We start from the raw sequence: 25,581 nt of genomic DNA, 5'->3' as shown, positions 1-25,581 counted from the left end.
GGAGGAAGGGCAGGAACTGGGTCGGGAGTAAGCGGGTCGAAAGTGTTAGGGATGCTTAATAGTAGTAGTAGTAGTAGTAGTAGTAGTAGCAGAAGTAGTAGTAGTGGTGGTAGCAGCAGTATAAGTAGCACTAGTAAACACGGGTAAATAGTTTGGAAAAATGAGAATAAAACGAGGACGTACGAAAAAGAGAGACAGACTGAACACGCAGAAAGAAAAACAAACTGACGAAAACAAACAAAGCAATGCTAGAGTCCGGGGAAGTGGAGGAAGAAAAATAGTAATAAGCCAGCGTTGGGGAGGAGGGAGGTATGAAGGCCAGACAAAAATAATAAAGGCTGGTGGAGAAAAAAAGACGTGGGTTGATGAAGGATGAGGAGGAGGCGGCGGAGGAAGAAGACTAAATGGAGAAGGGAAAGAAAGAGACGGAAGACGATTTGCTGGAAAGCGGAGAAAATGAAAAAAAGGGAATAAGTGATTAGAGGAATGGGAGAAGGTAGGAAGGAAGAGAAAGAAGGAAGTAAGGAGAGAGGACAATAAGGTAGAGGCGGCGGAGGAAGAAGACTAAATGGAGGAGGGTAAGAAAGAGACTGATGACGATTTGCTGGAAAGCGGAGAAAATGAAAAAAAGGGAATAAGTGATTAGAGGAATGGGAGAAGGTAGGAAGGAAGGGAAAGACGGAAGGAAGGAGAGAGGACAAAAAGGTGAAGGCAACGAAGGAAAAAATATGAATGTAGGAGAGAAAGAAAGAGACGGAAGACGATTTGCTGGAATGCGGAGAAAATGAAAAAAAGGGAATAGGTGATTAGAGGAATGGGAGAAGGTAGGAAGGAAGACAAAGAAGGAAGTAAGGAGAGGACAATCAACGATGGAAAAAAACTGAAAGAGACGGAAGACGATTTGCTGGAATGCGGAGAAAATGAAAAAAAGGGAATAGGTGATTAGAGGAATGGGAGAAGGTAGGAAGGAAGAGAAAGAAGGAAGTAAGGAGAGAGGACAATAAGGTGGAGGCAACGAAGGAAAAAAACTGAATTGAGGAGGGAAAAAAAAAGAGACATTGGTGGGAACATGAGAAAAAGAAAAAAAGCGAATAGGTGATTAGATGAATGAAAGAAGGTAGGTAGGAGGAGAAAGACTGAAGTGCAGAGAGAGATTGAAAAGTATAGAGGGAAAGGAAGGAAGGGAGGGAGGGAGGGATATAGAGAGAGAAAGAAAGAAGAGAGTGCTAGAAGTATTAAAGGAAAGGAAGGAAGGAAGGAAGGAAGGGAGGGTGGGATATATGAAGAGAGAGAAATAAGGAAGGAAAGTGGGCGAGGAATATTAGAGAAAGGAAGGGGAGGAGGGAAGTAGGAGGAAGGGAGGGAGGGAAAGTGAGAAGTGGAATCAGGTAGGAGGAAGAGAGGAAAGGATGCGAGAGGGAGGAAGGAGGGAGGGAGAGAAGGAAGGGGGAAGGGGGGGAGTGAGGCTTGTCGGTGAGTGGACCAATTAATTATTAAACACTTGAACCAGGCGTCTCCTCCTCCCTCCCCCTTCCCCCTTCCCTCCCTCCTCTCCTTCACCCCTCCCTCTCGTTTTCCTTTCCCCAACACTTCCCTCCTCCTCCTCCTCCTCCTTTTTTTCTTTGCTTTTTATCCTTCTTTCCTTCCTACGTTTCCTACACTCCTTCCCTATTATCTAACTTTGCCACTTTCCTCCTCCTTTTTTCCTGTATTTCCATCTTTCTTTCGTTTTCTCCCTTCCTTCTTTCCTATCTAATAACCTCCTTTTTTCCTTCCTTCTTTTCTTTTCTTTTTTCTCCATCCCTTTCCTTCCCTTCCCTTTCCTTTTTTTCCTCTTCCCTCCCCCCTCCTTTTCCTTTCAAATTCTTCCAGTCTTCTATTATTCATTCATTCATTCTTTTTTTTCTCTCCTCTGTTGTTCTTCCCTCCCCTTCACTCTTCTATTATTCAGTTATTTCCCTCCTTCTTTTCTTCCTGTTTTATCAATCCTTTCCTTACTTTCTCTTTTCCCATTTCGTAAACTTAATCAATGTTCCTTCAGCGTCTCATTTTCTAATCTCCTTAATCCCTTCAACCCTCTCTCCATTCTTTCCCTCATCCTTTTACTTTATTTCCCTCTTCATTCCACTTCCGCTCTTCCTTTTCTGCCATCCATTTTGTATCATATTTCCTCTATTATTTTTCTGTTGTTGTTCTTCTCACCTTTGCCTCCCTTTCATGTTTCTCTCCCTTCCTCCTTTTTCCCTCCCTCCCCTTCACTCCTTCGTTTCCCATACAACTCTCTCCCTTACTATTTTGTTTCTTCCACTTCTTTTTTCGCCTTCCTTCATCTTTCCCTCCCTTCCTCCTTCTTTCCCTTCCTCCTCGTCTCTCTCACTCTCTCTCTCTCTCTCTCTCTCTCTCTCTCTCTCTCTCTCTCTCTCTCTCTCTCTCTCTCTCTCTCTCTCTCTCTCTCTCTCTCTCTCTCTCTCTCTCTCTCTCTCTCTCTCTCTCTCTCTCTCTCTCTCTCTCTCTCTCTCTCTCTCTCTCTCTCTCTCTCTCTCTCTCTCTCTCTCTCTCTCTCTCTCTCTTCATCTTTACTGATTTTTTCTCCGCCACTTATATTTTTGCCTTTCTCCCTCCTTCTTCCCCTCCCTTCCTCCTTCTTTCCCTCCCTCCTCCCTTCTCCCTCTCTCTGTATGCATCTCACATTTTTGGCAAGGCTGCAATATTTCCTCTTCTTATTTATTTTCTTCCTTCCTCCTTCCTTTCTTTCCTTTATTCCTCTTCCGCCTCCGTTCTTTCTCTCATTTCTTGCCTTCTCGTCATTCCCTGCATTCCTTACTTCGTCATCCTTCATCAAATTTTCTTTTACTGCGCTACTCTATTCATATCATTGTCTCTCATCCACCTTCGTCTTCCCCCCTTTCCTCCTCCTCCTCCTCCTCCTCCTCCTCTTCCTTTCTCTCCCTCATTCACTCCCTTCCCCCTCTCAAACAAAGCTTCCAACACTCTCTTCTTCCTCTCCTCACTTTTCTCTCCCTTCTCCCTTTCTCCACACACATTTCTCCTCCTCTTCCTCCACATTGCTACATGTATTTTTTCTTCTCTGTCCAGTTCCAGCGTTCGATTTCCTCTTCTCTCTCTCTCTCTCTCTCTCTCTCTCTCTCTCTCTCTCTCTCTCTCTCTCTCTCTCTCTCTCTCTCTCTCTCTCTCTCTCTCTCTCTCTCTCTCTCTCTCTCTCTCTCTCTCTCTCTCTCTCTCTCTCTCTCTCTCTCTCTTTCCTTCACTGCCCCTTGACAGATGTGTGATTCAAGAGAGAGAGAGAGCTACTGATAAAAGTAAAAGACTCAGATGGGAGAGAGAGAGAGAGAGAGAGAGAGAGAGAGAGAGAGAGAGAGAGAGAGAAAGGAGGGAAGGGGAGGGTAAGGAAGGGAGGTTCCTTGTTTATGTGTATGCTTGTTTTTGTATCTGTAAGCTCATGTGCGTTTGTCTGATTGGCTCTGAGTTTATTTATCCACAATATTAATTAGTCACCTGATTTACGCAATTGCCTAGAATATGTTACTTCATAATCAGGTGTTTTGCTTACCTTTATACCTGCTACTTTTCCTCTAACTCCTAACTATATATACCGTTAATTTTGTCTTAGTTTCTGTTGCACGATTTTTCACCTATTTGTTCGTGTTAATTGTAATATGCTTCCTTTTGTCTTCCTATAACCTGTCTTCTCTGTACTTTATTCCAATTACTTCCCTTTTAATCCCACTGAAAGCTGCCTTGGAAGTGGATGTGAAGTTTTCCCTTTCTAACATGTCCGTCCCCAGGCCATAACGAGACCGAATGATTTAATTTGCCTTGTTGTTTGTTTCCTGACATCTCCACCCTCCATTTTGTCTACCCTTCATATTGTCTGGTGAGGGTGTTGTTTGGTTTGGCTGGTTCGTTTGGTGGTTGGTGAAGGTGGTAAGAGATGAGAATGTGTATGAAAAGGAGGAGGAGGTAGAGGGGTAAGAATACGATGAATAGGAAGAGTAAAATTAGCGTGTGTGTAGCGTGTTGTTGTTGTTGTGGCGCCGGTAGTGATGTTGTTGCTGGTGTGATATTAAAAGGGCGTCGTTGTAGACCTGATGAAGCCTTAGTCCTTATTGATGTGTGCGTATAATCAGTTTGGTATATTTTGGTTTTCCTTTGCATGTTTTTTTTCTTTTTACTTCAATATTTTTCTTTATTTTTTTCCTTTTTTTGTGCCTTTATTCTTTGCTTTATCTTTCCTTTCTTCCTTCACGCTTTTCTCATTTATCTTTTATTCTCTCACTTTATATTTTCTTTGCCTCACTAACTCACTCACTCACAAACTCACACACACACACACACACACACACACACACACACACACACACACACACACACACACACACACACACACACACACACACACACACACACACCACTCCGTGGCGCAACTAGTAGAGCGCTGCGCTGCCAGGCTTCACGGTCTGATAGGGCGGCGGTTGAGGCCGCTCAGGCCGGATTCTTTCCGTTGACTAGGAGTGGTTACTGTCTCCCCTTGAGCAAGGGGGATGGGGTGTGTGGTGTGTGAGGTCCTGGCAGTACCCAGAGATCGACGATAAAGAGCACTTGCTCATGTCGGAAGGGTACCTGCTGGCGATTACGAGTCTAACACGTGATCAGGCCGTGGTGAATTACACACAGACACACACACACACACACACACACACACACACACACACACACACACACACACACACACACACACACACACACGAGACAGACACAGACAGACAGACGAGCAAGGTTGGACAAACAACTCACATTTTACTACGAGTACGTGAGCCACCTGAGGTCCTGAGGAGAAGGAAGAAGTGGAGGAGGAGGAGGAGGAACACAAAGTAACACAAAGAAATAACAAACAACAGCAGACCTGATGGTACTTACGAGGCTGTTTGTGACAAGCTACACTAACTATCTAATCAAAGGTGGAAGATGAAGGACAGCAAAGGCGAAGGCTCCTCCCCACCCCCCATCCCTCCAGCCAAAGCTGGCAGGAAAGGAAAAAAGAACCATGCAGCATGGAAAAACTGCATGGAAATTATATTGAAAAGAGGAAAGAACTACTATTACTGCTACCACTAATCGGGCGATAATAACGGACAAGGACACCAGTATTCGAAAGTACTTAACGTTATTACGACAATGAGTAATATCTTAGTTGCTGGTTGGATTCAAAATACTTGTCTAATCTATTCTTGAAGGTCGTAACTGTTGTACTATCAACGACATCACAGGGTAGAGAATTCCAAACATTGACGACTCGATTGAAGAAGTCTTTTTATCTTGAATTTTATATTCTTTTGTTTCTTGTTTTGATTCTGATTGATTAATCTAATTTTAATTTTTAATTTTTTTAAACGTTTTTAAACACTTCTATGATCGCCGCCTCACATTCTTCGTTTTGATAAGCTGAATGAATTTACTTCTTTAAGCCTTTGTTCATAAGATCAATTTATCTATATTGGAATCATTTTTGCTACTTTCCGTTGAACTCGTTCTAACTTTTCAACGTCTTTTTCTGTAATAGGAAGACCAAAACTGTACACAGTACTCTAGATGGGGTAGAACCAGCGATTTATACAGTTTTAATATTACTTTTTCCGATTTATTATTAAAGACTCATCCGATGAAGCCAACCAATTTGTTTGCAGTTTTAACTACCTCTGAACAATGCTGAATGGGCTTTAAATCGCTTGATATAGTGATACCAAGATCCTTTTCTTTACTTACTGCAGAAAGTTGTTGGCCATTCATTACGTACTGAACGCGATTGTTATTGTTTCCGATGTATAACACTTTACATTTGTCAACGTTAAATTTCATTTACCATTGATTGGCCCAACGTGCAAGTTGATCTAGATCTGATTGTAAAGCTATTTCGTCGATTGTCGCAGTTACCTTACAAGCGATTTTTGTGTCATCATCAAATTTTGATATTTTACAAGTGAGCCCATCATCGATATCACTAACATATATTAAGAAGAGCATGGGACCAAACACTGATCCTTCAGGTACGCCGCTTCTGACATCGAGCCAGTTAGATGAAACACCGTTTAGAACTATACTCTGTTTCCGCTCAGAGAGCCAGTCCACAATCCAAATGTGAATGTTACCTGAGATACCGTGCGCCAATAGTTTACTGAGCAACCGTTTGTGGAGGACATAATCAAATGCCTTTTGAAAATCCAGATATATGATATCTACTGATCTGCTTTCATCGAACACCTCAAAAATATAATGAAAAAAATCAAGTAATTTAGTTAAACACGAACGTTTTCTACGGAAACCATGTTGCGAATTATTTATTATATTATTTTCTTCGAAGAATTTCACCATATTGTCGCGAATGATAGTCTCCATTAACTTACAAACAATCGATGTCAGACTAATTGGTCGATAGTTTCCTGGAAGAGACTTTTCCCCCTTTTTGAAAATTGGTGTGACATTTGCGAAAGAGGAGGAGGAGGAGGAGGAGGAGGAGGAGGAGGAGGAGGACTGCAATCACTACCGCAACCATCACCCTCACTAAACATCACCATCACTTCCTCCCCCCTACCACCACTACCCCCATACCCAACCATCGCCCCCCGCCCCCTAAGGCAAGAAGAGGAACAGCCAACAGCCCAGAAACTCTTGGGTGCGTCTCGTCCGACAGACTCACACAGACACACACAGACAGGCCGGATGTAGCAAGACAAGGCGATCTCACCCACACACCCCACATATACCCACACCCTGCCTCCTCCTCTCACCCTCACTCCACCTCTTCCTCCTCTTCTTTGTTCCTCTTTTTTTCTCTCCTTCGTGTGTGTTTCCACTTCCACACGTATCCTGTCTCTTCCTTTTACTCTCGGTTTTCCTGGTTTCCTGGTCTTCTCTTTTTCTTTTACTTCCCTCTTCCTTTTCCTCTGTGTTGTTCTCAGACACTGTATCCGCCTTCCTAATACTTTCTCTCTCTCTCTCTCTCTCTCTCTCTCTCTCTCTCTCTCTCTCTCTCTCTCTCTCTCTCTCTCTCTCTCTCTCTCTCTCTCTCTCTCTCTCTCTCTCTCTCTCTCTCTCTCTCTCTCTCTCTCTCTCTCTCTCTCGATCTCTCTCTCTCTCTCTCTCTCTCTCTCTCTCTCTCTCTCTCTCTCTCTCTCTCTCTCTCTCTCTCTCTCTCTCTCTCTCTCTCTCTCTCTCTCTCTTACTTTTGCTCTTTCATCCTTCCTTTTTCTATCAGCCTCGTCCCATTCTCCTCTCACTTTCATTCACCCCATCTTTTTATTTTCCTTTTCCTACTTTTCCTTTTCTTCTTGTATCTCTTCACACATGCTGATTTTACTTTTATTCTCACTTCTCCTTCCTCCTCTTCCTTCTCATCCTATTTTACATAATTTTTTATCTTCATTTACACCTTTTACATTAATTAACCTTTTTATAATTCTTTTTTTTTTCCGTCTCCCCTCCTTCTCTTCCTCTTTTGCATGTATTTTTGTTCGCCTCCATACACATCAGTTTTCTCTTTGCCTCTCTTTCCTTTTCTCCCTCTTCGTACTTTATCTGTATTCTTGCTTTCATTTTTCCTTCGTCTCCTCTTCTCTCTATTTGTACTTATTTATCTATTCACAAAACACCTTTACGGCCTTTCCTCTCAGTTACACCCCTCATCTTTTTTCTCTTATTTTCCTTTGCCCCTTTTCACCCGCAGTTTCATCATCAATACATTTTCCCTATCTCTCTCCTTTCCTCCCTTCTCTTCTTCCTTCTATACTCTTATCTCTTCCTCCTCCTCTTCGCACTTCTGTTATGTACCCTCTCTCTCTCTCTCTCTCTCTCTCTCTCTCTCTCTCTCTCTCTCTCTCTCTCTCTCTCTCTCTCTCTCTCTCTCTCTCTCTCTCTCTCTCTCTCTCTCTCTCTCTCTCTCTCTCTCTCTCTCTCTCTCTCTCTCTCTCTCTCTCTCTCTCTCTCTCTCTCTGTCTCTCTCTCTCTCTCTCTCGATCTCTCTCTCTCTCTCTCTCTCTCTCTCTCTCTCTCTCTCTCTCTCTCTCTCTCTCTCTCTCTCTCTCTCTCTCTCTCTCTCTCTCTCTCTCTCTCTCTCCTTCATTTTTATTCGTTTTTTTTCACAGTCATACACACCCTCTACATCCCAATTTTTTTATATGTATCCTCTCCTCCTACCCTAACTTTTCTCCCTTTCCTTCTCCCCCTCTTCCTGTTTGCCCCTCCCTTCTTTTCTCACTCTTCTCCCTTTTCTTTTGCTCCTCTTTCTCCTTGCCCTCTCCCCCTCTTCTCACTCTACCTTCATTCTTTCTGCTCCTCTTCATTTTTGCCCTCTCCTCCTTTTCTGAATTTTCTCCCTTTCATTCTATTTCTTTTCCTTTCTGTTTTTTCTTCTCAATCTTCTTCCGGTCTTCTGCTCCTCTTCCTCTTTGCCCTTTTTTCCTCCTCTTCTTACTCTCCTCCCTTTCCTTCTGGTCCTCTTCGTCTTTACTCTAACTATTTAGTCTTCCGTCTTCTTCACGCTCAAGAAACATTGAATTATAGTTACTGAGTACATACCTGTCGCCTGTGTGTGTGTGTGTGTGTGTGTGTGTGTGTGTGTGTGTGTGTGTGTGTGTGTGTGTGTGTGTGTGTGTGTGTGTGTGTGTGTGTGTGTGTGTGTGTGTGTGTGTGTGTGTTCCAAGGATTCGACAACCGTAAACTTCCCTGTCTTCAGCCTCGAGAAATATTTACCTTATAAATTCAGGTGTGCGTGCGCCCGACAGCCCCAGCGTGTAGTTTATGTGTTATGTTCCCCTCTTAAAAATGTCTTTGTGTGCATCTTGGCGATTATGCCGGGAGGTTTTGCGAAGGGAATTAGGATGTGATGTCAAGAAGAACACAGACCCGGTTAAAAATAATAAAGGAAATAGGTTAGCTTAGTTTTATGAAAAGAAGAGAAAATGCCTGTTAATTTAGTGTTGTGAAATCTTCCTTTGACAATCGTTTTGCACGCAGCCAAGGCAGTACTGGTGAAGTACACGAACCTACTTCAAAAAATAAAATCTGCATCTATAGCAGTGGTTCCCAACCTTTTTTCTGTCGTTTCTCCCTTCAACCAGTTCAACCATCCGTATTACCCCCTTCGTGTGGACTAGGAAAAATATAGCCAAAGCATGATATTTTCTTTCTTAAAACACAAATAACATAATAAACAAATAGAAGCCAAACACAAAATTTACTTGCTTAATAACATAAATCAATCAATCACTAACCCTGACGTCCCGTTTCCGTCGGGACCTCCCTCCAGGGGGTGGCCAGGACAGAAGAGTCTCCAGTTTTCCCTCTCCAAACATACATTTCTCGGATCCCCCTCTGGCCCCTCTCATTTATGTATTCCTCAACTCTATCTTTCGTACCATAATTGTTGATTTTTGTTTCTATATACTTGAAGAAAAGTCAATTCCGCATTCTACCATATTTTTTTTCAGTCGATTAATTGCGAGAAATTTATGTTTCCCTCATGTTAAATTTCCCCCAGGATGGGAAATGCTGATCTATGGACTTATGTTTGACATTTTCATTAATTTTCTCTCTTACCGCACAGCCACGAAAGTTGTCATTTGATATAGAGACTCACAAGAATAGTGGTGGTGTAGTTTGGTGATTATTTGATTTAGTTTCACGTTCTCTTAGTCTAGGGAGTAATTATGTAACGTACTAAGACTCGGCGATCTTAATAGGGTGTCTGTTTTCACACCCTCCACATGATCTCAGCTCTGCGACATCCCAGAGGCACATTTCAACACCTACGCGACACAGCTTCCTCGAAATACCTGATGACATTCTCTCCTTACCTGTCTCGTCATATCCTTTACGTTACCATTTTCTTCAACATTTTAAGGCTTATTAACACTGATCCATTCGATTCCCTTTAGTTAATACATAAGACTTCCACAACACCATCACCCACGACACAGCATCTATATATTTATTTTACGGCATTCTTTCAACACTACGTTTTCTTTACATCTCTCACAGTGCCATTAGTTCTACCCTTTAATTAAGCCTAATCACCTCCGCCCTATTCACTGCAATTGAACACATAAGACTAACACAGCGCCATATATCAACACCCACGGCATAGCATCTATATACTTAACGATATTTCTTCAGCACCCGACGTTTTCTTTACACCTTTACGGTACCATTATCTTTACCTCTTAAGCCTTATATATCAACGCCCTTACACTAGATCCATTTAATTAAACACAAAACTAACACAGCACGATATATTAAATAGAACCGTCGTACTCGATCCTATATTAACGTTTAAAGGATACACAGCTCCACATCCCCAATAAACCTCACCATGACAATCACTCCTCTTCAAGCACCCAAGATCTACCCAACACCACATCCTTGATATCCTCTCTGCTTTTGCTCACGCCGGCTTGTCGACACTAGAACCGACTTCCGCCAGCACTTAGCCGCTCCCCGTACATCCACTCACTCACTCCTTCGCCTGATAATACCTAAGCATTATTCTGTACTAGACTCTCCTCGTTGATACACTTATTTCAGGTTCTTAACGCCAATACCATCTGTTTAGAACGCGTCAATATTTTCTCGACACCGCCACGATCCCCTTCTTGCACCACCTGTACCACCATCACCACCATCACCACCACCTCGACCATAACTACCACCATCACCACTACCACCGCTACGACCTCTCTTTTCCAACATTCCTGACGCTTCAACACCACCACCACCCAGTTTCTTGCAATACTACTCAACCACTCTCCGTAAATCCACACTTTCACTTTCTCTCTCACCACCTTCACCACCACCACAACCACCACCAAGGGGCTAGCACCTCCATCGTGACCCCTTTTCGGATTTTTTTTTTCTGTGACCCCAAAACGTCAGAGTAACACTCGCTGAAGGAGTTTCCAAAGTGCGGTTCTCTGCTTTTTCCCTCCTTTACTTACTTTCTTTCCTTACTTTTGGATCCCCTCTCGCTGCTCCTGTGCTCCATGTCTTAGCTGTTATTTCCTCACTTCCTTTCTTTCTTATAATCATAGTTTCCTTTCCTCCCCTCCTCGTTTTTCTCCCCTCTTATTCCGTCCCTTCCTTCGCCATGCACTTCCGAACAATCATTTCATATTTTTTGTCTTTTTTCATCTTTACCTTGTTCGTTGCTTCCATTTCCTTGTTACCTTCCTTTTTTCCTTCCTTCCTTCATTCATTCCTTCATCTCTTCCTTTCGGTATCCCTTCATTTCCTTCCTTTTTCCTTTTTTTTATTTTCCATCAATCGTCCATTCTTCATTCCTTTCTTCCTGCATTCCTCCATTCTGTCTTTTCTCCTTTTTCTATATATTTCTTAATTTATTCATCGTACCTTTCTTCCTTCATTCCTTCACTCACTCATTCATTCATTCATTCCGTCCTTCCTTCCACACGTCCTTACTTTTTCTTACTCCATTTCCTTTTGCCAATTTTCCCAATTTATTCAACCTTCCATTATTCTTTTCTTCCTTCATATGTATCGTTCTACCATATCTCCCTTTCTTACCTTCCATCCTTACACTCCAAGTTAAGCTTAAGCCTTGCTATTATTCTCGACCATTTTCTCATTTCCCTTTAACATTATTCTCCTGTCATATCCTTCCATTATTCCTTATTTCTTTTCTCGTCTCACCCCATGTTTTCGTTTATATTTTTACCTTTTCTCCACCTTGCAGTTCTCACCTAGACTCGTACATGCACGCACGCTCGCAAGCACTAATAAACCCTGAACGCACGGACACACAGCATGCATTTTAGGATAGCTTTATTAAAACATATTGTCGCATTAAAACTGTGTGTGTGTGTGTGGGTGGGTGGGTGTGGGTGTGGGTGTGTGTGTGTGTGTGTGTGTGTGTGTGTGTGTGTGTGTGTGTGTGTGTGTGTGTGTGTGTGTGTGTGTGTGTGTGTTCGCTTTCTATGTATATTCCTTTGATCAGTAACAACTGGGAATGCAAATTGACACATATAGAGGCAAACACACACACACACACACACACATACACACACACACACACACACACACACACACACACACACACATACACATACAGATGTTGGGTATCTGTTTTCCCCCTCCCGGAATAATTCAATGGATGATGTATATAATTACACGGCAGGATTTGTTACTTGGGATGCTGGGAGGAAGGGGAGAGAAGGAGGAGGGGTAGGAGGAGGAGGATGAGGGGTGAAGAAGAGAGAGGAGGAGGAGGAGAAATATTACTAGTGGAAGAGGAACATGAGAATCAAGATTAGGAAAAGGATCAGGAATACGAGGAGTAGGAGTAGGAGTAGGAGGAGGAGGAGGAGGTTGAGGAAGAGGAGGAGGAGGAGGTTGAGGAGGAGGAGGACGAGGAGGAGGATGGGTAGTGTGGAAGCAAGAAGGAAACCGTCTGGGGAGATGTCATGTGATGAAATGTCGAGAGAGAGAGAGAGAAAGAGAGAGAATGGGAGCTTTACAGAATATGACTGGAATTAAAGTCCACTCAAGTTTGGCACACTTTTGCTTTTGTATAATTTTACCATTCTCTCTCTCTCTCTCTCTCTCTCTCTCTCTCTCTCTCTCTCTCTCTCTCTCTCTCTCTCTCTCTCTCTCTCTCTCTCTCTCTCTCTCTCTCTCTCTCTCTCTCTCTCTCTCTCTCTCTCTCTCTCTCTCTCTCTCTCTCTCTCTCTCTCTCTCTCTCTCTCTCTCTCTCTCTCTCTCTCTCTCTCTCTCTCTCTCTCATTTAATTGCACTAAAATTCCTTCCATGACTCCTTTTATTTCAATCTTCACCACATCATTTTCCCCTCATCTTGCCCTTCCATTACCAGTCATTATTCCGTCATAGTTTTTCTCTTTCAACCATCCTTTTATATCCCTACTTCTTTCTCCTCTGCCGCCTCTTTATTCCCTTATATTTACGTGTCATCGGTTATCCTATTTCATCGTTTTATCATTTTGCTCATGGTCACGAAAACACGATAAGGGGAGTGCGAAAGAAGCAAATCGAAAGAAAATATTTAAAGTGCTGCATCGGTTCGCAAAGGAGGAGAAGGAAGAGTGGAAAGGGAAGTCATTGGGAACGGGTGTGGTAATGCGGCATTTTATCGTAAAGTCTTTCGTACTCACTAGTCAGGAATATACACGAGTGATTGACGGAACCATAGAAGGGGAGAAGAAGGAAGAGGTCGAGGAGGAAGAAATGGAGGAGGAGGAAGAGGAAACGGAGGAGGAGAAGGCAGAAAGGAAGGAAAATTATTAGCTTGGCGTCTGAAGTTAAAAAGTTATAAAAAAGGGAAATCGATGTTATGATAAGAAAGTGTTAATAAGAGAGAGATTGGCACTAAACCCGAGATAAGTATTACAGGCTGTAGTAAAGAATATACGACCATTGATTATCGGGGAATATTGACTCGTAACCCTTGTAAGGTGTGTGTGTGTGTGTGTGTGTGTTCCCGGTCACCTCGGTGCCTGGATACTCACCTTATTGGCCTCGCTGTTGCCAGGTGAGAGTAACCAAAACAAATTGGCGATATTGGGCGAAAAAGAGGAAAATATGAAAATATATGAATCAAATGATAAACTAATAAATCAATTGCTGAATATAAATGGACACAAATATATAAATCATTATCATCATCATCATGGTTACCCTCTCTACATGTATCCAAGGAGAACTCAGAATTGCGTCCGTCTCAAGTAGGAGCAGGAAAATTTTAAGTCAGAGGAGCAGCCTTTCCATATTCACGATAAATGGATGAAGAGAACGCTGATGATAACATAGATTCATGAAGATTAATAAAAGCGAGCGTAAATATGAAATCAACTTTTTCTGAGGATTTATTGGGATGGAAAAGATTTGAAAATGTTTAGCATGCGATGGGAAAATATTGAAGCCCTGGGTTAATATACCGATGGATAATAATTCATAATTTTACGAAAATGGTAAAGGAAGATTAATCGGTAAAATTTGAATAATGGTCTCCCTTGGCTCAATATTATCAAGGAGTTTGAAGAATCTCTATACCCAATAAGCATGTTAATTAAATACACCGTCTCAAAGTCCATAACATTAAGATCGTGATGAGGGAATGAAAACAGACAAAAGTTGGAGGTGATACGAAAAGGAAAAAGTTGGACTGAGAAATTAATACGGAAAGAGATAATAATGAAAGAAACAATAGCGTAAAATGAGAGTTGAGCATGTTAATCAAGTAGTGACTTAGTAGTCCATCTCAAAATCTCAACCAGTAACAGTTAGACCGTGACGAAGGAATAAAAAACAAAGACAAAAGTTGAAGGCGGTAAGAAAAAGAAATATCAAAACTGGAAAAAAAAATAATGGAGTAAGATGTAATAACGAAACTTACACTTTAGAGTAAAATATGCATTGATCAAGTTATTATGCATTTCATCTCAAGATCCCAAATATTAAGAGACCATGATGAAGGAACGAAACCAAAAACAAAAGTTGAGAGTGGTGATAAAATGAAATAACAGGAATAAGTAGTAAAGTAAGATTTGATTAATGCAAGTGACAATATAGAGTAAAAATATGCATGGAGGGAATCTTAGGACACTGCATTCGCGAAGGAGGTCTATAATAGGATGCAAGACAAGACAAATCAAAGTCTCCGTCAATTATTGGAGAGTCGTTCAAGCTCGACGACGCTCATCTCCTTGCATCACCAACACTTTATTTTCTCCTCCTCCGCCACCACCACCTCCACCAACATCAACAACAACACCAACACAACCAGCACCACTACCACCATGACCACCACCACCACCAACACCAACACCACCAACACCACCACCACCAACACCACCAACAACAACAACACCAACATCAATAACAACATCAACACAACCAGCACCACTACCACCATTACCACCAACAACAACAACATCATTACCACCGCCATCACCACCACCACCACCATCAACACCGACACCGACATCAACAACAACACCAACACAACCAGCACCACTACCACCATTACCACCACCAACACCACCATTACCAACACCACCACGACCATCACCACCATCACCACCACCACGAACAACTACAACAACAAAAACAAGAGCAAAAACATAAGAAAAACGAAAACAGGAACAAAAAAGAGGCCACCACCAACACTAACACCACAACCACCACCACCACCACCACAACCATTACAACAACAACAACAACAACAACAACAACAACCATATACATCCACCACCATCACCACAACCCCCAATAATAGAGTATCGAAGCCCAATAACGCTAACTTTATCCCGCTGGCCGCTCAAGACGCCTCTCACCGACAAAGAAATGAGAGAGAGAGAGAGAGATTTAATCAATTTTCATTTTTTCAGGTGTAATAATAATGTAAAAATAAGAAGAAAAAAGTCTTGATCTTTGCAGTGTAGTTCTTTTTTTTTTTTTTTTTTTAGATATTAGGAATGACTTTATCCTCGCCTTTGTTACACGCTCCTCCTTTTCATCTTTTTTTTCTTTTTTTCCCTCTCCTTTCTTTCTTTTACTCTTCCTCTTCTTCCTCTTTCTCGTCGTTTTTCTTCCTCTTCTTCTTATTATTATTTTTCTTCTTCTTCTTTTTCTTTTTCTTATTGTTTTTGTTATTGTTATTCTTCTTCTTCTTCTTATTATTATTATTATTATTATTATTATTATTGTTCTTTTTCTCCTCTTATTCCTCCTTCTCCTCTTTCTACTCCTTCTCTTTCTTCTCCTCTCCCTCCTCTTCCTCCTAATCCTCCTCCTCTCCCTCTTCCTCCTCATCCTCAATCTCCTCCGGGAGTGAGTATGCGTGCATATGTGCGTGCATGTGTGTGTGTGTGTGTGTGTGTGTCCCAACCCCCTCAAAGTTACCATCCCCTTTCTCCATTAAACTCCTTGCAGCGTGTTTCCGTAATTTTACAATTCAAAGATTATCTTTGAAATACACATCTTCACTTCGAAATGGAACTCTACATCGCAGTGAAGGCCATCAAACAGGTCACCCTGAAGGCCACTCTCAAGGGCGCCTGGCTGGGCCTTGTTGCCCTGCTCGGCTGCGCGGCGTGGAAGGCCGCAACCACCGCCTCGCGGGTGTGCGAGGTAGTGCAGGCGTGGGAGGACAAGGGCCTCCACGCCACCAACGTGTGGCGGGCGCGGGAGCTGCTGGCCCGCCAAAGGTGGCTTGGCCCCCTGCGCCCCAGTCCCCCTCTGGATCCCCTGAAGGCCTGCGGGCTGTTGCCGGGCGAGGCGTCGGCCTGCTGGTGGCGGCTGCTGCTGCAGCCCCGCCAGGCAGGACGGGTCCTTGACTGCCTGGAGGAGCTGGTGGTCGAGGCCGAGACCGACCACGAGGCTTTCGGGGCCCGCCTGTGCTGGGGCATCATCCTGGCGCTGGTGGTGCCTCTGGGACTAGTGGCCGCGCGTCGCCTTGTCCGTCGCTGGGTGAAGAAAGTTAGTGGGCAACAGGAAAGCCCAAGCGACGACTGTTTTGTGGATGCCCCTGAACCCGATGCCTGCGAGGCACTGGTGGAAGATTGGGCAACCCCGGCAGCCGATGTGGATGAAACGGAAGAAACATGGACAACAGCGACAGAAGTTGTAGCAGAGTTGATGGTGAAGGAGGAAAGCAGGGCCACGCCAACAGACGATGAGTCTGTGACCGTTGAGTCAACTACACCTACAGTCTTATCATCCGCTGTAGAGGACTGTGTGGGATCTGAGGTGGTGAAAGATACTGAGGATATGAAAGTGTTGACCACTGAAGAGAATGTAGAGTGTGAGGAGGTAAAGGAAGAAGGCGGTGGCAAAGTGTGCACAGAGGTGGAAAAAACAGATGATAATGCAGATAACAAGGCCGCCGATGAAGCAGAGGAAGCGGCCGAAGTGTCGCCAGCTCCAGACGACTGTGTGCAGGACAAAGGGGTGAGCGTGGACCCCGAGGGTCTCGCGGGCCAAGAGCCGCAGACCAGCACGCTGGCGGTTGAGGCGGCACCCTCCGAGGGAAAGGCAGCCAGGAAAAAGAAAAAGAAAAGGAAACGCAAGAACCTTGGCCCCGCTTTTGAGCTGAAGGCATCTGGTGACGCACATGTCAAAGAGGAACTCAAGACGGATGCCAAGACTGAGGTCAAGAAGAAGGAGGCGCCAAAGGATGAAGCCAAGGGAAAGGCGGTGCCAAAGGATGAGGTCATGGAAAAGGCCAACTCTGTGGTGAAGAATGTTACGATGAAAGTCACCAGGAGGAAAAAGAAGCCTGCCCCGGCCCAGCCCAAGACAGCCCCGCCCAGCCCGCCCCTCCACAGCGTGCGACAGTCCTGGCAGGAGGACGTGGTGACAGTGCGGCTGCCGGTGCCACCTGCCAGACGCAGGCACGTTATCGGCCCACGCGGGGACACAGTCCGGCAGCTGCGGCGGGACTACCCCGGCGTGCACGTGGCGGTGCCGCTGCCAAAGGACGCCGACGCCCACGTAACATTCAGGGGCCCCAAGAGCCAGGCGGCCGCCGCGTCGCGAGAAGTCGCCGCGCGCCTCCAGGTCATCGAGGCTCAGATTCGCGAGGCTGCACGGCTCCGCCAGCAGACCGTGGCCACGGCGGTGCTGGACGTGGCGCCTAACAGGCGGCGCCTCGTGGTGGGCCCCGGGGGCGAGGAGCTCCAGAAGCTGAAGCAGCAGCACCCCGGCGTGAGGGTCTCCGTGCCGCCCGCCTTCGACACGAAATCCTGCAGCGTGACCATCACGGGGCCGCCCGCCGAGGTGCGCGCCGTCCAGGCCAAGATGAAGAACCGCCTGGCAGCGCTCGAGCGGCAGCGGCAGCTCCTGAGGGCCCGCAAGCGGCGGCGACCCCGTAGAGCGGCTTCGGCGGCAGGGGCTTCCCCGGCCAAGGGTTGCTAATGTGTTAACGCCAGTGTCGCGTGTAGCAGCTACTTCAGTGCCCACACAGTGTTTTGGCGACAAGCTAAGAGTGTTTCAGGGTTTTCGCGGAGATTACATACTTAACTGTGTTTCTTACTTAATATCGGATCATTCAGTAAAGTCTTAATCTTATTGGTATTCTCATTATATTTTTACTTTTAATAACGACACTAACATCTGCTTAACAACTTCTCTCCTCGTGGATCTGAACTATTCCTCTTATACTGCAATACACTAAACTGTACTAGCAGCAAAAGTCTCGGAAATTAGGTGGATTCACTGAGGAGAAAAGCAATACTAGCCAATACTATGCTCGCTTTCATAGCGAGGAACTTCGAATACAAGACGCCGGGGGTTGTGTTAACCTTGTACAAATCTCTGGTAAGGCCCCACCTGGATTACGCCGTGCAGTTCTGGTCTCCTAACTACAAGAAAGACATTAAATTACTCGAGAGAGCGCGGCGACGCGCTACGAAAATGATACCATCATTGAGAACACAACCTTACGAAGAACAACTCAAGCGACTCAACCTTTTCACGTTGGAAAAGAGACGACTGCGGGGAGACATGATACAAGTCTTCAAGTACCTGAACAAGTTCAGCAATGTTGATCACTCCAAACTCTTCACGCTACAATCTAACCAGCGAACAAGAAACAACGGTAAAACAATTCAAGCCAAGCGATGCTTTACGGATATTGGCTGGAGTTATTTTTCGAACAGAGTCGTCCGCCACTGGAATAGCATTCCTGCAGGAGTGGTTAGTGCGGAAACAATCAACTCCTTTAAAAATCACATTGACCGTCACTTTGCTCCGTCGGGAGTGAACTAAACGTATCCATAAGTACGTGCAGTAGTGCTTTAATCCTTCCCGCAAGCCACTCCTGTGGCTGACGGATTGATTAAATCTTTCAAAGCAGGCAGCCTCGCAATGAGCCAATAGGCTTTCTGCTGACTGCTCGTCCATGTTTCTTCGTCCATGTGTCCACCTCCATTTCCTCCTCCTCCTCCTTCTTTCCCTTTTCCCCTTCCTCTTTTTCTCCTTCTCCTCCACTTTGTACCCGTAACAAAAAGACTTATCATTCCATATACAAATAAATTAAAAAAAAAAACAGTCGCCCCTCACTCGACCAAGTCCTTGATTCAATATTTCGGTTCGGACTTTGAAGGATAACTAACCTAAAAGTTTGAACGGTAAAGGTGAGGTTTTCTGTGTGTGTGTGTGTGTGTGTGTGTGTGTGTGTGTGTGTGTGTGTGTGTGTGTGTGTGTGTGTGTGTGTATTGGCTGGTTTTGGGTTTATTGCAATTTTCTTTTTACTCGTTATTGTTTTTGTTCTATGGTCGTATATTCTTTACATTCTCTTTTTCCTCCTCTTTCTCTTTCTTTAAACTAACTTCCTCTATCTTCTTAACCTGGTAGCAGCGACGGGCCAAATTTGTGGCTTTACCGTGTACCAGCGACGGGCCACATTTTTGCCATGATATAAACCCCAAAAATAGATGATGCATAGACTGATCACAAATGCGTTGATATATATTATGAAGTGGTGTGCGAGAGCGATGATTTTTTCTCATTAATTCGCTTAGAGGGGCCTTTAAGAAACATGATCCACGCAGCTACCGGGTTAATAATTCTTCTCTCTCCTCTGTATCTTTTTTTCTTCATTACCCTATCTCCTCTCCTCCCACTTCCTCCTTTGTCTCACCCACATCTCTCCTTATCTTCACTACTCTATTCCCTCTCCTCCCACCTCTTAAATATCCCCTCTCTCTCTCCTTTCCTTGACTCCTTCATCCCATCTCCCTCTCTTTCCTCCTCTCCTCCTCTCCTCTCATTTCCTGTCATCCCTCTCCTTTTTTCTTTACCATATTCCCTTTCTTCCCTCCTCCTCTTATCTCTCCCCTCTCCCTCTCTCTCCTTCATCCCCTCTCCATTCCTCTCCTTCTCTCCTTTTCCCATCACAGCTTCCTCTCATCCTCTCCTCTCACTTCCTCTCATCCCTCTTCTATTTTCATTACCACATTCCCTTTCCTCCCTCCTTCTCTTATCTCTCCCCTCTCCCTCTCTCTCTTTCATCCCCTCTCCATTCCTCTCCTTCTCTCCTTTTCCCATCACAGCTTCCTCTCATCCTCTCCTCTCACTTCCTCTCATCCCTCTTCTATTTTCATTACCACATTCCCTTTCCTCCCTCCTTCTCTTATCTCTCCCCTCTCCCTCTCACCTCCTTCATCCCCTCTCCATTCCTCTCCTTCTCTCCTTTTCCCATCACAGCTTCCTCTCATCCTCTCCTCTCACTTCCTCTCATCCCTCTTCTGTTTTCATTACCACATTCCCTTTCCTCCCTCCTTCTCTTATCTCTCCCCTCTCCCTCTCACCTCCTTCATCCCCTCTCCATTCCTCTCCTTCTCTCCTCTTCCCCCCTCAGCTTCCTGGTTATTATCCTCTCCCGGAAAGTAAGGAGATTAATGGATCCTTAAATTGGTTAAAAGTATTTCCCCGCAAACTATAATGTGAATCTATAGTTTATTTTCATATTAATATCACCATTCTAAACGTATGTCATTTGCCTCCTCTCTCTTTCCCTCTCGATCTTTCATTATCTAATCTCTTATGTGTTTATCTGTTTCCATTCACTTTAAACTTACTCTCGCTCATTATTATCTCTTTCATCTATCTGTCTGTGTCTATCTATATTTATCTTTCTCTCGGTCTGTTTAATCTCTTATCTATCTTCTCTGTCTATCCATCTTTTTCTTCCTTTATCTCTTTCATCTATCCATCAGTGTCTGTCTATCTATATCCATATCTCAGTTTATCTGTCTATCTATATCTATATCTTCAATTTATCTTTCGGTCTGTTGTATCTCTTATCTATCTTCTCTGTCTATCCATCTTTTTCTTTCTTAATCTCTTTCATCTATCCATCAGTGTCTATCTATATCTATATCTCAATTTGTCTCATTCCGTTGTCCTAATTATCAAGCTGTTTATTAAGGCAAGAATCTCATTAGCCGGTACTTTCCAACAAAACAAAAGTGTAGGAAACTCACATTCGGAAAAACTGTCAATTTGGGCCCCGTATTAATTATCCGGAGCTCATTTGGCATCCGTATATCAAGTCCACTTCATTAATTAGGTTTGGTAGCGAGAGACTCATTTCACTTTTTTTCTCGCTCCCGCTCTCTCTCTCTCTCTCGAAACTCAACTGGATCATCGTGTTTCCCCTTGTTACCTTACCTTCTGCTCCTGTTGTTGTTGTTGCTGTTGTTGTTGTTGTTGTTGCTGTTGTTGTTGCTGTTGTCTGTAGTCTTATTGTTTGTTTTATATCTTACCTTTCGCTCCTGTTTTCCTAATAATTTCTGTTTTTTTTTTCTGTTGGTATAATCTTCATTGGGACTTTTATTTTTTTGCTTGTCATGTCAGTTATTCGTTAATTTTCTCGATTATGTTATTATGTCAATATCGTTATTATCATTCTTTTTTCTCGCCGCTAAACTTGTTATTATTTATTTCTACCACAACTATTTTTTTTTCCTTTCATTATTTTCTTCGTAGTGTTGAGCAAGGCTACGCAATATGGGCCGTCAGTGTGCTTTTAAGTATTCTGTATTTTCTTACGTTATATTCATTTGTCTTGTATATTTTATTCTTTCATCCATTTCAAGTCTTCATTTCATTGTAATCTCATAATTTCAGTATTTTTTTTTTCCGTTTTAAGCATATCATGTCAAATTGTCATCATTATACTCGATCATGTTAATTCAGTGTTATTACTTTGTTACTTATTTTTGTTGTGTCCTCTTTGAAGCGTCAATCTCCATAATCTGCCTCATTTTATTTTGCTGTGGCCCTGTTTCTAGGCAGGGTTATTTAAATGGTGTCAGGCTGTCGCTATTATGCTCCATTTTGTCATTATCAGATTATTTACTAGGTATTTTTTCCCATCTAGCGGCTACTAATGTTCTCCATTATTGCAACGTTTTTCATTGACGTTATTTAGCTCGCCAGGGTACTCACCATCCCATTATTTTTCTGTTATTATTCTTCCTCCATTTAGCTATTCGTCATAACTCAACACTATATTTTCACATTACATACTTCCAATTTTTCGATTTTGCATAGTTATCTTTCCTATTCTCTTGTTTTTTTACACACGAATAATATGGCTCGGCTGTAAATGTTTTCTTCCGGCTTTCATTTTCTTTTCCTCGATTCATTTTTCATCATTGCTTCAAACTTATAAATGTCAACAAGCGAAACAATCTCATCTGAGACAATGTTTTGTTCTTGTGTGATGTACTCGTTTATTTCATCTGTCCATCTTACTTTTCCTTATTGATATTTTTCCATATAGTTAATTTGGAACTGGTGACCTTCCCAACTCCTCGTTATTCATCATTTATTCTTCCTTCATTTCCTTCTCCGTCCTAATTCAGCTCTACTTGTTCTTCCGTCTTTCTATTTAAACGTGTCTCCATTATTGCATCTATTTTTTTTCTTCACTTGGCACAGTTGTCCTTCCTACCCTCTCCCTATTCTTTTATTTTCTCCCGGTTTCGACTTCGCCATAACCCTCAATACGTTTTTTGTTGCCTTTTGAATACTCTTTTCTTCTGCCGTGCGTGTCTTCCTTGTTTCATTTTCTTGCATTTGTCCCTTCTGACCCCTCGTCATTCTTTATTTTCTTCAGCTTTGTTTCGTTCTGGGTCGTAACTCTCTACACAGCCATTTCATTACCCATAATTAGGCCCATATTATCTTCATTTTCTCTATCGAACGCGCCAACATTCATCTTCCTACTTTTGTGTTTCGTTGTATCGGTCGTCATAAGTTTCACCCCTCCCCCTTATCCTTCATTTTCACCCCACCCCCTCCCCCTTACCCTTTATTTATGGCGTTATGTACCAGTCGTTTATTTTCTTTTATGTTTTGGTGTGTACGAACAATTAACGTGTGTGACGGAAGTGTTGTCGGCCGTATGGTGCAGAATGTTTTGTTAATGATTTGCTTGTTTATTTGCCTAGTTAATTGGACTCTGCATATTTGTCTCTTAATGGGCTTGCTTCGTGTACAAATCACAAGCATAATTTACTTAAGAGAATAGTTGATTTTATATATATTATCGTTGCATCTCCTCCATACAGAAGACTTATATGTATGTTTGTCATCCTCTTACCATCATCATACGTTTCATCCTTTTTCTTTTTACATCACAGAAGGCAGCTCAAGGACAAAACATAAATATAAAAGACACAAAACAATATCGTATTCCAAAAAACGTGTCGCACGCTACATCGGCCAAAAAACTAACTTTCAAGGTGACCGATAATCCGGGTCCTTTCTCGCACCATTCAGTTATCTCCTCTCAGCACCATATGGCGGGCTGGAGGAGGGCCGGATTGTCTGCAGATTAGGTTACATCAGAGTATATTCAATTGAGTAAGTTGAGAGTAGATTCATTAAAAGGGAAACTGATAAGAGAAACACTAGATTATCCAAGGTTAATCGGATATCTTTAGGTTTTTTATACCCTTGATAGCTGTCCAGTAAACGGTGCCAGCTATCATATTAACTTAATTACATCACATCGTCCCATGCCCGCCCCTAACCCCACTCCCACAACTCCATCCCCTTCCTTCCCATCATTATATACATACACTCTCCCTGTCTATCTATCTGTCTACCTACCTATCTATCTATCTATCCAACTATCTCTATGTATATCCCCATTCAACACAGCCTTCCACCTCCTACCGCCTCTCTTCCACCTCACAGCATCACAGCCCTTCACGCTCATCTCTTCCCCAGATGGCGGAGCGTTCAGCGCGGCTTACATGAAGGCTGCGAGCAGCATCCTGACCGGGCTGCAGTTTGGGCCCACGCGCCTGCCCGTGAAGCCCCTGACGGAGGAGATGAGGGCCACGCTGAAGAGAGACCTTGAGAAGCATGGTCTCAAGGTGTACTGAAAGGCCGAATTAAACAGGAGGAGGAGGAGGAGGAGGAAGAGGCTTAAGAGAAAGGGATAGAAGAAGGGGAACAGGAAGGAATAGAAAAGGAGATTGAAAGGTAAAGATGTGTAAGTGAAATCTGGCGTAAGTGGGGGAGAAGGAGGAAAAGAGGACACAAATTAGAGATACGACGAGGAAGAGATAGAAATAAAATGAAAGTTAGAGTAGAAGGGGGAGCAGTGTAGACGGGGGATGCCATCGAGAGGTTGTGATAGTGGTGCTCAGGAGAAAGAAGAAAAGGAAGAGGAGTAAGGAAGAGAAAGAGTAAGAGGAAATGGATTGGGGGTAGGTGTTAGGAAGTAGCAGAGGATAGAAATCACGAGAAAAGGATAAACAGGAAATTATAAATATGATGGTGATAGCGGTGGTAGTGATGCTAGACGAGGGGGAAAGGGAGGAAGAGGAAGAAGAAGAGGAGGAGGACGAGGAAGAGAAGATCCTTTAACCCTGCGAGTGGCATCCGCTTGATTAATGTTTGTTTACTCCATCGCTTTAATTACGGAAATAATACATTTTTGAAGCCCTTTTATATGTATTTTTCTGTTTTTCTTTTGAGTTGCCGCTTATTTGTCCGCCCTTTGACCTGTTTGGACGAATAATTGAAATCCTATTAATTGGATGTGTGAAGCTTTGTTTTGAGTGTGTGTGTGTGTGTGTGTGTGTGTGTGTGTGTGTGTGTGTTTTATTCTCTTTTCATAACAGAAGGTAGTGTTTAACTCGAAATTATAATCAAATTTACAGTGTGAGAGAGAGAGAGAGAGAGAGTTGGGGGAGCAAGGGGGGAGACGCCCCTAGAGATGTCTGGGAAAAACAGCCTGCAATAAACATCTGAGAGAAAGTGTATATTCAGATTCCTTCTGCTCCTCCTCTACCTCATCCTCTTTCTCATTTTCCTCCTCCTCCTCTTTCGTATCCCCATTACCATTTTAATCAAAACAATTGTATAGGAGGACATTCATCCTAATTGCCATCATGTTGTATTTTTGTATAATTATTATAATATGTTCGTTATTTTCACACGACTTAGGGATGTCGTTAGTAGTAATTGCAGTAACACTAATGGTAATAATAAAAAAAAAATAATAATAATCATAATAATAATAATAATAATAATAATAATAATAATAATAATAATAATAACAATAACTATTATTATTATTATTATTATTATTATTATTATTATTATTATTATTATTATTATTATTGTGTGTGTGTGTGTGTGTGTGTGTGTGTATTATTATTATTATTATTATTATTATTATTATTATTATTATTATTATTATTATTATTATTATTATTATTATTATTATTATTATTATTATTATTATTATTATTATTATTGTTATTATTATTATTATTAATACCAACTTTTTTCTTTGGATTTTACAAAAGTTCCCTAAATGCTTGGACACACACACACACCTCATTAGTAGTATATGATAAGAAATATCTTTTGCCTAATTAATTGACGCACCAAGTAAATGGTTAGTTAGATAACAATATCACAATGGAATTATGGATGCACGTACTCTTCGGAAATAACGATGATAATGATAACAATATTGACATATTGTAATGGTAATAAATAATAATAATA

At 42.8% G+C, this 25,581-nt stretch overlaps 1 protein-coding gene and 1 long non-coding RNA gene across 3 annotated transcripts in view; one reads left to right on the top strand and one right to left on the bottom strand.

The window, feature by feature from the left end:
- The window catches only part of LOC127001714 (N-acetylneuraminate lyase-like), a 51,049-nt gene extending 26,536 nt beyond the window's left edge, over positions 1 to 24,513 (top strand). For both annotated transcript variants that reach the window (XM_050866811.1, XM_050866813.1), the window contains exon 9: positions 23,785 to 24,513. In XM_050866811.1, coding sequence (XP_050722768.1) covers positions 23,785 to 23,942 — 158 coding nt within the window. In that variant the 3' untranslated portion in view covers positions 23,943 to 24,513. The remainder of the gene's footprint in view (positions 1 to 23,784) is intronic.
- Positions 19,182 to 21,256, bottom strand: LOC127001715 (uncharacterized). The gene is made up of 2 exons (XR_007755410.1): positions 20,352 to 21,256; positions 19,182 to 20,043 (listed from the first exon to the last, which is right to left on the bottom strand). It is a non-coding gene; the product is annotated as an uncharacterized LOC127001715 (long non-coding RNA).
- Positions 24,514 to 25,581: the final 1,068 nt, after the last annotated feature.

The sequence above is a fragment of the Eriocheir sinensis genome, chromosome 21 (assembly GCF_024679095.1).
Source record: "Eriocheir sinensis breed Jianghai 21 chromosome 21, ASM2467909v1, whole genome shotgun sequence".
Lineage (NCBI taxonomy): Eukaryota > Metazoa > Arthropoda > Malacostraca > Decapoda > Varunidae > Eriocheir > Eriocheir sinensis.
This window is presented reverse-complemented; position numbering and strand designations above follow the sequence as displayed.